General features: G+C 29.2%; 1 protein-coding gene across 2 annotated transcripts; it reads right to left on the bottom strand.

The window, feature by feature from the left end:
- Window positions 1-159: 159 nt before the first annotated feature.
- Window positions 160-11672, bottom strand: LOC115711621 (carotenoid 9,10(9',10')-cleavage dioxygenase 1). 2 transcript variants are annotated; one of them, XM_030639993.2, is made up of 14 exons: window positions 11250-11672; window positions 11069-11139; window positions 10750-10764; window positions 10507-10618; window positions 10177-10276; window positions 8607-8669; window positions 8372-8482; window positions 7706-7893; window positions 7243-7381; window positions 7014-7131; window positions 6483-6584; window positions 4582-4863; window positions 1097-1208; window positions 160-395 (listed from the first exon to the last, which is right to left on the bottom strand). In XM_030639993.2, the coding sequence occupies exons 1-14, from the start codon at window positions 11661-11663 to the stop codon at window positions 366-368; spliced, it is 1857 nt and encodes a 618-aa protein (XP_030495853.2). In that variant the 5' UTR covers window positions 11664-11672; the 3' UTR covers window positions 160-365. The 2 variants fall into 2 exon arrangements, with proteins under 2 accessions (XP_030495853.2, XP_030495856.2); XM_030639996.2 differs by lacking the exon at window positions 8607-8669.
- Window positions 11673-13124: the final 1452 nt, after the last annotated feature.

Below are 13124 nucleotides of genomic sequence, written 5' to 3'. Positions count from 1 at the left end.
CCAATAAAAATAAATATTTAAAAATTGCTAATAAATACAAAGAAGTGGGTGTATCTCTAACCATTCAAACATACAATAAGAAAAATAAACATCCCATATAGTATTGTTTGTATTTTAGTATTTAAATTTTTTGGCATAACACCAAATTGATACGAATCCAAAAATTATGAACACAATACAATATCTATTATAGCACAACAATATTTAAAGAGAGCTTGTAATAACTTAAAGCTACAAGAAAACTATTTATGATCTTATACAATAAGTTATTATATATTGACATTACAAAGATTTTGAAATCTTTTAAAATTAATTATAGCTAAAAAAAAAAAATCTTAGAGTGCTATATGGAGGACTATTTCCAATTAGCTCTCTGCTTGTTCTTGCAGTTGTTTCTGCTCAAAGAACAAAAAAAAAAGTATTATATAGTCATAAAAAAAAAGAAAAAAAAGTATATAATACCAACAATTTTACCTTACCATAAATTAATAATAATCTTTTTTAATTAATTAATTAATTAAGAGTTTTTTTAATTATGACTAATTAAGATTTTTGCTACTTGACTTTGATATGTACTAAATCATAATACTTGAATTTTTCAGACTATTAAAAAAAATTTCTGAATTATTGAGATTGTTAGATTTAAAGATTTTTGTGTAATTTTACTAATGAAAGTCTGACCTAGATGAAAGTTTAGGAGATACGATTTGGTACATATTAAAGTTTGGAGGGACACAATTTAATATATGAACAATCACCGTATTAGTAAAATTAAACGGAGTTAGACAGAAGTCTTTAAATTCAATAATCTCAATAATTTGATAGAAATTTTTAACGGTATGAAAAAAAGAGTTCAAAACACATAATATAATACATATTAAAAATTCAAGAATTAGCCTTCAAATATATATTCTCTTCTATATGATTATTTAACCCATGATATCACATTATATATGTAATTAACTTTTAATAAACCTTCTAATACTACTCTAAAGTCTAAAATACCTCTTTGGGTTTTCAAAATGAGCAAGATCATCACAATTATATGTCTAATAATAAAAAAGTTGATAGATTTAATTTAATTAGCATTATATACCTCAGTAATAAACAATGCATGTAATCCATATGGAACTCTACAAGGCAAATCAATTACAGCAATTGGATTGGCTGACATTGTTTTTGCATCAATAACATGCACTTTTGATTTTCTGCAAAAGGTAACCAAAGTAATTATTAATTAATAAATTATATTTTCATCACTACATATATGTTGAGTTTTAACTCTTCATATATATATAGTAATTTACTTTATAAATATTTAAGTTTAATTGTAAATAAATACATAAATGTAATTTTTGACAGCAATAATTATACTTAAGAAATTTCGTAAGTACTTAGTTGTTAAGTGCTAAGTATATTGTCATGTGACAATTCCTGAAGGTCCTAGTCATTAATTACTTTTTATTTTTTTAAAAAAAAATTAGTTTAAATATACCAATGAAAAAATGACATGTGGATAATGACTTGACATTTAGCGACTAAGTACTTACGGAAGTTCCAGAAATATAACATAGATATTATTACCGTCAAAAATTAAACTTAAGTATTTATTTACAACTGAAAATTAAACATAAGTATTTTTACTATAAATTACTCTCTCAATATATATTAATAGTCATAATCTAATTATGTTGTTATGTCACTATATAGCTTAACTCTTTTTTCTTTGTATACTTGTCTTTTAATTAATTATGACTGTTATGTTTGTTACTACATGTATTTCATGGCTCATAATAATTTGTATCACTTTCTGTACTTTCTTACAATCAATAACATAGAAATAGTTCTCTTCCCTCTTGAATGGTTGTAGATTGTGTATATATATATGATTGAGTACCTAATTGGTATGAGTGTACTGATTAGGGTCGGTCTTGAGTTAAGGCAGGCTATCTAACATTTACGGTTTAGGGGCTAAAAGAAAAAAAAATCGCTTAGAAATACCACTTATTCTTAATAAGTCCCCAAAAAACTTTATTTTTCTAAGGCCCACCAAAATTCAGGGTTGGCCCTAGTGTTTATTGTTCTCGTGTTTGGTGTGTGCGATCGAATTGAGAAAATTGCATTGTATACCCACTTTACTTTATTTATTCTAATTTTTATCTTCATTTCCATATTATTTAAGATATACCCACTTTTATAGATGATGTCTCTATTATACTCTTTAGATTAATGTAAATCATGTGCTACACTTAACTGGAGGGTAAAGATATATTAGGGTTACCCACTCATAAAAATCGGTAGATTTTAATGAAATAAAATATAAGAGTATTTTTTATTAATGAATATAAAAAAGATGCATTCCTCAACTTATCTCAACCGAATTGGTGATTTGCAATTAACAATCATGTGGGGGAGTGTAAGAGCATTTTTATTTTTAGTATGTAGAGAAATTATCTCAATTTTGTATAGGATGATATACATTGTGGTTATAGTAGATATTTTACAAATTTTTAGTAAATTTGAAATAATTTAAAATGCTTTAAACTCAGGCCCAACTCTAAGTATAGGCGATCTAGGCCTATACTTAGGGCTTACTTAGTCTAGGGCCTAAAAAAAATTCGTTTTAAAAATACACATTTTCTTATTGATTTTAAAAAGACTATATTTTTTTTTTTCTAAAAATAGTCTAAATTATTTTTTTCTTATGACACACTAAAGTTGAGGGTTCATCCTGTTAAACATGGCTCAAATGGTCAATTATTCTCGTGCTTACTTTTTAAAAAATTATAAATTTTTTAAAAAAATTAGCAAAAAGAAAGCTAATTATAATTACAACGGAAATTTGCGGCAAAAGTTCCCAAAAAAGTTCACGTTGATGCTGATTAGTCCCCAAGCTCCAAAAATAGCGGCAATAGTCCTCAATGTCACACTTTTTATTTGTCCGTTGGTCTCCAAGTTAACAGATCTGTTAAACCCAATTCAAATGCCACGTGTCGAAATGTTATTGGTGGGTATTATTATTTTAATTTAAAAAAATAAAAATAAAAATAAATAATTTTAAAAAAAAAATCTTTTTTTCTTTTTCTTTTTTTTTTCTTTTTTTTTTCTTTTTCTTTCTTTTCTTCTTCGTCTTCTTCGAGACCCAACCCGATAGCCACCACGACCCCACGACCCCACGATCCAACGGCCAGACCTCCACCACCACGACCCCAGGGCCAGACCTCCACCACGTTGACACCCAACCCGATAGCCTACCCTCCTCCGCCCCATCGAGACCCACCCTCGCTGAACACCAGTCACCGTTGCACCTGCATCTCTCTAACTGATTCACCCTCCGCCCCGTCGAGACCCACTATTGCACCGTTGACCGCCTCCTGAAACCCCAGCCTCCTCCTCTAACTGATCCGCTGTCGTTAAGACCCATGGGGATCTGCGATTGTCCCAAATATAAATATGATTCCAAAGGTTAGTTTTTTTTTTCTTGATCCATTCATCTGATTTGATTCTTTTTTATTGGTTATTGTTTTGCATTCTTGATTTTGTAGTTTTTAGGTTTGAAATTGTTGTGGGTTTGAATCTGTGAATGAGGGGATTATTTTGAAATTTTTAGTAAATTTGATGTATTTCAACATATTTGGTCGGGGGTTGTGGTTGGGGTCGTGGGGACGGGGCTGGAGTGGGGTTAAGGCTGGCCGTGGGGTCGTGGGATCGGGGCTGGAGTGGGGTTAGGGCTGGCCGTGGGGTCGTGGTGGTGCTCCGGTGGCTGGTTAGGTTAGGGTTGGGTTGAAGAAGAAGAAAACGAAGAAGACGAAGAAGAAAAGAAAAAAAAGAAAAAAAAAGAAAAAGAAAAAAAGAATTTTTTTAAAAAATTATTTATTTTTATTTTTATTTTTTTAAATTAAAATAATAATACCCACCAATAATATTTCAACAGTGGCATTTGAATTGGGTTTAACAGATTTGTTAACTTGGAGACCAACGGACAAATAAAAAGTGTGACCTTGAGGACTATTGCCGCTATTTTTGGAGCTTGGAGACTAATCAGCATCAACGTGAACTTTTTGGGGACTTTTGCCGCAAATTTTCCTAATTACAATATACATTGTTATATATATATATAAATAAAATTAAGTAACAAAATTTATAAACATTACCACACCATTAAATTTCCTTATAATATGTATGGTATAGATAAGATAATCCTATAAAAAAATTTACTTTTAGTCACAACAAAATTTGTGACTAAAAGTGAAAAAATTATAATTAATTATAAATTATGATTCTTATGTTGTGACTAAAAAGTCTGTGGCTAAAAGTATTAGTCACAAAAATTACAATTTGTTGTGACTAAATATATTTTTAGTCACAATACTTGTTGTAACTAAAACTAAATTAGTGACAACTTGTAATTAAATAGTATGTTTTAGTCACAAGTAACATTTTGTTGTGACTAAAAGTCACATTTAGTCACAAAAAAATTATGTTATTAACTAAAAAATTGTCACTAAAAGTAACTTTTTTTATAGTGTATTTTTAAGAGTGTTACTAGGCATGAATTAAAGAGATAAAGTAGTCACGCACCCATTATTCTCATCATGAACAAAGAATATTAAGTAGCCATCATCTTCATCTTCTTGAGAGTTGATGAGTTCATGAACTTTGGGAACAAATATAGCCTCAGATCCAAATGTACCATGTCCAAGATCATAGATACCTTCAATATTTCCACCAACCTCATCAAGACTACATGTTCTGTGATCAGTACTCTGATGATCAGGTTCAACATTATTCAGATCAAACTTGACAATTGCGGTGACTTTTCCAAGACGGTCTAGTCTATTCCCATACACATAACGTTGTTTCCTGTGAAAAACTCACACATGCAAGCAAAGATGTGACATATTGTTATTGTTGGAAAAAATAAAAAATTTCAAGTGCAGCGAAATAATGAAGAAACGAAATAAATCAATTTACTCACTTTGGTAAAACTACCAAACCCACAAAGAGAGATATATTTCACTAATCACTTCAAAATTATATACACACTCTATCTCAATTTCTCTACCCAAATCCCACTATACCCTTTGTTTCTTCCTCAGCGCCCAGGTTGATAACCTAACGCCCAGGTTGATAACCTAACGCTCAGGTTGACATCAAGCGTCGAGGTTGACATTATGACGTCAACCTGGATGCTGAGTAAGTGAAAAAAATATCCTAGACTTGTATTTTTTGAAGGTTATGTTAACATCACTTAGTCAAATTCTTTGTTATAGTAAAGTTGTTCATCAGTTCTCAAAAATATCGTGTTTTTGGTGAAATTGGGTAGACTCGAAACTTCTCAATTTTGCCGATATCCCACCTTGTTGAAAGGGTGAAATATAAAAGTGGGAATTCGACATGTCACAAGTCATAACTTTCGTTTACTACGAAAAAATAGTCGGATGGTCGAGATGGAATCATATTTTGATAAGCACAATCCAGCGCACCAGGTCGCACGTCAACTTAGGCGTTGGGTGCTTCCCGGGGCTCGTTTTGACACTTCTAATCCATTCGAGATTGTGAACGAGGTCTCCTACCCTATTTTTGACAAAAATTAAGAAAAATGCTCAGAGCAAAATTTGCGTTTGAGGAGTGGAAACATGCAAACTATAGGTTGCATGTCAACCTGGGTGCAGGGCCCAATGTCCCTGTTCTAACCCCCTATTAATTTTGTTTGCTCCTTGAGATCACTTATATCTTCATTATTTCGTACTAGGCCCAACACCTAGGACAACTTGGGCCCTGGGTCCCCGTTTTAGCTTTCAAGTCGATCCGTTTCTTTCCCGAAAGCACTTGTTTTCTCATTTTGGATGGAGACAAATAAAATACTCGAGATACTTTTTCAATATTGTGAATTGAAGCGCACTAGGTTGACAATATGTCAACCCCAGATTGACAATATGTCAAACTAGGCGTTGGGTGCCCTAGGCAATTGGTGCCACGGGTGCTCAAAAATAAAAGTGATCTAATTTTGATTCTGATGCCTAAAATATATTTGTGATAGGTCTTATTCATGTCGAAGTATAAAGTTTGAGCCATTTACACTAAGACAGATGCAAAAACCGAAACCCTAGTTGGGATGTCAACTTGGGCATTGGTTGAAAACCTTAGGCACCTGGGTTGACTTCTAGGATGCTTTTTCGTCTCTTTTCAGTTTCCAAGTCTTGGACTTAATTCCTCTAGTCTTCTTGATTCAAAATACTGAAAGATGCTGAGTTGGAAACAACTTGGCAGGATCCAAACATCCATTCCGGAATCAACCTGGACGCAGGGCTAAGGAACCCTTCTAGGTCGACTGCTATGATCACTCAGGACTACTCAACTCCAGGATATTTTCTTTCTTACCACGTGTCAAACAGTAATGTCCACATCACCATAGTCAGTTTTCGGATAAATAATAAAAGCTTATGTTACCACTAAAAAGTTTATGCCTATATACATACCTGCCAGTGTAGCTCTCATTCACCTTAGGAAAATCTACATGTGATGGTGAAAGTCTTTTTTGAGAAGATACACCTGTTTTCATGTTGAATCTCATCTCATACCTAAACAATTATTAGAGAAAATAATAAATATCACTATAGATAAAAAAAAATTGGTGACGACATTAATTTTGCTTTTACTGTAAGGGTATTTTTTGTTTTCAGTTTATAGAGAAATTGCAATTCTTTTTATGATAGTGTACATTATAGTTATACTAAGCATATCTTGCTTGTTTTCAAGAATTTTTATAGTGAAGAAAATAAGATTCAAACATTCAACTTTACTCGTACAATAAACTATTTTAAACTTTACATTAGACACTATAAAATATTCAAAAAATTTCGAATACGGACTGGATGCTTATTACAACTACAACATACAACGTCATATTAACAAAATTAGAATATAACTTCTCAAAGTAGGAAAATAAAAAAATGACAATATATATAAACTTAATTACTTTTGCCCATAAAATGTGAAAAAATTCTTACAAAGAAGCGTTTATGTTAAGCTTTTGTTTGATATCCCCACCGTACATGCTCAAATCAAGATTCTCAATACGACAAGTGATCATAACAACTTCATCATCTTCCTCCTCCCAAGCATTTGCTATATATATAATTAATATTACACAACAAATACAAAATTAGAATAAACACCAACATAGGCATATGACAATATTGGTTAAGAAATTAATAATTAGGAAAAAAAAGTGAGCACCAATATGGGATATGAAGCAATTTGGAAGCTCAAACCATTTGATCAAAAGCTCATCCTTTGCATACCGCGGAAGCACACCGAATCGAGCCTTTTTGGTGGCGTCAAATGAAATTATAAAATTCTTTCCCTTCATCATTTCCTATGTGCACAATTTATTAAGCACGAGCACAAACATGATCAGTGACAGAGTTAGGTTTATCACCGAAATACTATATTTCTTTTGATAATTTTGTATTTTACTTCTTAAAAATTTGGCGGGGAGCTTGAGTCACTCTGGAGCTAATGTGGCTTTGTCACTAAGCCTCACATATGATGACACATAAGGAAAAGTTGTGTTCGATGTTAATTTTTTTTATAAACATATTTGGATGTTTTATGTGACAAGAATATAACTATAAGAATTATGGAGTTTCATCTCAAAATTAATTAAAATATTAATGATGGAGCGTCTATCCATACGTACCTCTGGCCTGAAAATTAAAGGAAGATCCATGAAAATGGCATAATTTTGAGTAATGGCAAAGTCATGCATCATGATGGGATTTGGTATTGTTATAGGTATTGGATCATGCATGAAACCATCTTTGGAAATTACTCTATAAGTGATATATGGATGAGTAATAAGTGAAAAACCAAATGTAAACATTTCTCCTGCAATTTTTAAAACATTGTAATGATAAGTAATGATGATTAGGTATATAAATATACATTAAAAAGATATGAGTAATAAAAAATATAAGCTCTTAACATGCATGGTGATAATTATTATTTGATTTAATTCTTTTGTAATTTATGTATAATTTTATGTTTTGTGTTTCCTTTCTACTACTTTTATCTCATTTTTTAATAATTAATATTAATTAATTTATTGTAATCTTGATCATTAGATCTTAATAATTTATGTAAAAAAAAAAACAATCCCTATATCACTATAAAAAGAATATTCTTTTACAAATTTTTAGTTATAACTTTTTGTGACTAATTAAATGTCAAATTTAATAACAATAAAAAATTATTTTAAATATAAGTTGTCACTAATTTAATAATATAATCACAACATGTTATGACTAATATTTTTAAGCTCGTTTATTTTATTTTATTATTATATTTTTTTAGTGTATATAAATACCTGTAAATGGATCGATCTTTGGATGAGCTGTGAATGAATGTGCCAATCTCTTGTGATAATCAAACTGCCCAAGTGTTTGAAAATCTCCATCTTCCAACACTTTAATGATATCTACAAACAAAAATGGTTAAACATGATTAAGTCAATTAATTAATCATAAATAAAAGATGTTCTTTATTAATTAAGCATAATATTAAGTGCAAGAAATTAACTTAGGTAATTAAAAAAAGTTTACATGGTTTGTCTGCTTCTGACAGTGCTAAAAGTTTTCCATGATGATATATAAGAGCTGTATTAGCTATATATTAAGAAAAATATATAGTTAATCACTATTTATTAGTAACTAAAACAAATTCTATGAATACTAGTGTTTGTTAGATTGAGGGTTATAAATATATTGGGATTATTAGAAGAAAAAAACAAAAGAAAAAATATATAAAAAATTATAAAAATATAGTTGTATTGAATTAAAATATTTCTACAGTTACATAAAATACGGTCTTTTGATGTATTTTTATGTTACACTCTTTTTATTTTGTATTGATTTTTTGTTATACTTTTATGTAAATTTTTTTTGTTATTTTTTCATATTTTTATAGAATATCGTAAAAAAAAGCTTTAAATATAAAAGTGTAAATTTTTTTTACCAAAAATAACCGTAATTTTCCCTATAATATATTGGGATCCTACCTTTTGGACAACAAGATTTGATTGGATTATTTGGGATTAGACTAAATTATTGGATTATGATGGTTTTGTCTATACTAAATTATTTGAGTTTGTTATTAATATTTTAATATTATTTGTTAATTATTATTATTATATTACAATATACTACTATATATTAAATTCAGTGGAATTATAATGAGATAACATATCCAACATGAGTGGGGTAAAGACACACAATAATATTAAACAGCTAGCTTATTATGTTTATTTTATTTATTTATTTATTATAATAAATAATTTACGGGATAAATAATTAAGTTTAACTCTCAATTATAGATAAATACTTAAGTTTAATTTTTGACAATAATAATGTCTAAGTTATATTTTTAGAATTTTCGGAAGTACCTAATCGTTAAGTGTCAAGTAAATAATTAAATAACAGTCTCTAATTGATCCATGTTATTTAATGTTTATTTTTTTATTTAAATATACTAATAAAAAAATTAATATCACGCGGATAATGTGACAGTTAGTAGTCCCGTGGTCCATAAGGGGAAATACGAGTAAGCTGTGCAATCCCACATTGCTTGAAAAAGGTCAAGTGTGATGCTTCTGAGACTGTGTAGGTATAGAACTACACAGTTGAAGAGAGTTTAAATGGATTGATTGGTACTACCTATATCAACAAGATGCATCTTGCTGGTAGCCCATCATGAAAGAACTCCATAGTTAAGCGTGCTTGATCTCGAGTAATTTCAAGATAAGTGACCTCCTAGAAAGTTTTCCCAAGAAGTGTGTGAGTGAGGACAAAGCACACTAGAAACACTCGTGTTGACCTGTAGGGTTAGTCGTCATTCTAGGAAGCAGCCAGAGTGACGTACTCGTGTATAAGAGTCATCATTCTGTGAGTGTAAGGATCTAATGGAGACTTGAAGCGAGTACGTTACAGATAATCATTTGAAACTTGAATTTACGGAAATTCCGGAAATATAACTTAAGTATTATTATCATTAAAATTAAATTTAAGTATTCACTCAGTAAACTATTATTATTATTATTATTATTATTATTATTATTATTATTATTATTATTATTATTATTATTTTGTAAAGAGATTATTATGTATTTAATTATACCTGTTCCAAGTCCATATGAAAGATCTAATACTTTGAGAATTGCCCTCAGAATTTGAATTATCACCACAAGTAATCCAAAAACCCCATTCATGTCTCCAATCTTAAAGTTAATTAGCAAGAAATAAAACTTTATTAATTAATTAATTAATTTGAAACCCACAAATATTAATTAATTTGAAATTCAAACTTGATTAATTAAACCATGATCTTCTATATTCTTACTAAAAGTAACTTTGAGCACATAATTATATAATTATCATAATTAATAATCACCAAAAATTTGAGCCTAATTAATTCTTAATTGTTAATGCTTATATTAATCATAATTACCTTCATGAATTTAGGACCTCCAAAGTATTCTTCTTGTTTAAGACGTGATGTTCTAACATAACGAGACGCATAAGTTGCTTTTCCATTCTTAATCCGCAAACCATGAATCATTCTACAAATATTTTTTTATATATATAAATAATAATAATAATTTTTTTTTGAATAATAACAAAAAATAAATTTGATTTATATAAAAATAGAATTAATGAAGTTGATTATTATATGGATTAGAAGATCACACACCCATCTCCATCAAACCTACAAAAATAATAAGAAATAATTAACCAAAACTAATAATAATAAGTAAGGTCGGCCTGAAATTTAGTAGGTCATAACAAAAAAAAATTCTTCTTTAAAAAAAAAATATAGTATTTTTCAACATCAATTTAAAAAGTATATGTATTTTTAAAAATGAAAAAAAAATAGCCTCTGAATAGGTCGACCTTAAACAAAGATCTAGCCCACATATGTCTAGGGTCGAGCTCATAAGCTTACTTAAGATTATATTATTATTACAAATTTACAATTAAATTAAGTTTAAAAGAAAAGTATGTGTAGGTACCAATGATATCCAGCTAGTGGAGCAAACTTTGGATTAGGGCCAACTCTAACAAATTCTCCATTTAAGCACTCCTACATATATATATAATTATTAATATGTATACACAAATATATATAGCTACCATAATAATAAAAAACTAATAAAGAGAGGAGCCATGAAAGAAGAAGCAATTAATACAAACCGGAAGGTAGCCGATGAGAGGGAGGTTGTGGACGGGAGGGGTTTCATGAACCGGAGCATAATTACCGGAGAGAAAATGGTGATTAGTAGTATTTTTAGAGGAAGAAAAACCGTACATAATGAGGTTCTCGAACCAATCGAGGATTTTTGAAGAGAAACTACTTTTGTTAGGTTTTGGATTAACACCGCCATCATAATTGTCGTTGTTGTTGTAGCTAGATTTCATCATGACGCTAAATTTCGACATTAGTTGAAGCTTAGTGATCATACCTTTGGAATGAAACGTACATCGTTCTATAATAAATTTCATTCTTTTTCTTTTTTTATCATTTTCTGATAGTCGATAACTATTCGTAGATATTATTTTGACACCAAAAGAAGGCTCAAGCCAATGCTTTATTTTTATTTCTAACATTAGAAATAATTTTATCTATAACTACAACATACATATATTTCATTATATAGATAAAAAATATTTATACACACATTATTGGTGATATGATGAGATTCATTGATAATTTTATTAATGATGATCAACCAATGTGGTTGATAATAAATGGTTAGGTAAGGTAAGTGACTTTGTAAGAGAAAAATAGATATATTATTTAATAAAAAAACATGTTTATTAAATATACAATTTATAGATAAATGCATAAGCAGGTAGATGTTTCCACTATCATTATCTATTTATTTATTTATTCTTTATGAATAATGTGAATAAATCTCTTTCTACACTTTATTTGTTTCCTTCATTTTGTTTTTATTATTCATCCTCCATTAATTTTGAATAATTTTGATTATTCCTCATTTAAAAACTTTAATATAGTAAATCTTGTGTGTTGTCCTAAAATTGTTAATATATGAGTTCAACTTTTTAAAATAATAATAATAATAATAATAATAATAATAATAATAATAAATTTCTTCTACCTCATTATGTATATAGTAAAATATTACGTGAGATATATACATGACTCACGTGGTTAACAAAATCTTACAAAATATTAATTTAAAGAAATGTGTTATTGTTATATATATTATAACAGGGTATTCATTCAATTTAATCTGTATTATTTTATTCATAATGTATCCGATCTGTAGTAAGTTTAGATTTTATATTTTGGATCCTATTTAATTCACATATAGCTCAAATTCAATTCAATTCAATTTGCAAAAATACAAGGTGGATCGATTATTCTGGATCGATTACTTTTAATATTGAATTATTTAATATTAATTAAAAAATTATTTTTTTTTACATAACTAATAACTAAATAAAATAAATTATTGTTATTTTATGTCTTCAATAATAAATTAAAACAAATAAAATAAAAATAAAAAATTCAAAGGAAGAAAAAAATTTATATGTAGAAAGAAATATTTAATCTTATTTTAAATTATATTTTCTTATATATAAGTGTTGCCTAGAATTTTTTTTAAAATACGTGGCAGTTCAAAATACGGCCAGGTGGTGATGGGACCCACACTGTGGGATGCGCCATGTCAAAACACTCCCAACGTTTCTCTATTTGCGAGTATGTGGAGAATTAGTCACCTCCGAGAAGGTCCCCCCAATTAACAAGTAATTTTGTCCCTTCTTCTCTGCAAGTACACACGACCCAAAGACGAGATAGATAGAAAGGTGGAGTACGACGCTTTGTTCGAGGTTAAATCATTGTATATGCATTTAATGCAGCATGGGAAAGAACATCCTACACCTTACGTGATCAAGGGTTTAAACTCATAATTCTCTGATTTCACTATATCCCATACATCAATTGACGGCTACATTATGAGCTATCAAATCATCAGGTAAAGACAAGTCCAAGTTTGAAAAATTGTGCAAAGCATGGCTCATATAATCACGAAAACGATG

Source organism: Cannabis sativa, chromosome 3 (assembly GCF_029168945.1).
Source record: "Cannabis sativa cultivar Pink pepper isolate KNU-18-1 chromosome 3, ASM2916894v1, whole genome shotgun sequence".
Classification (NCBI taxonomy): Eukaryota; Viridiplantae; Streptophyta; class Magnoliopsida; order Rosales; family Cannabaceae; genus Cannabis; species Cannabis sativa.
The sequence above is the reverse complement of the archived record's forward strand: the minus strand, read 5'-3'. Positions and strand labels throughout refer to the sequence as shown.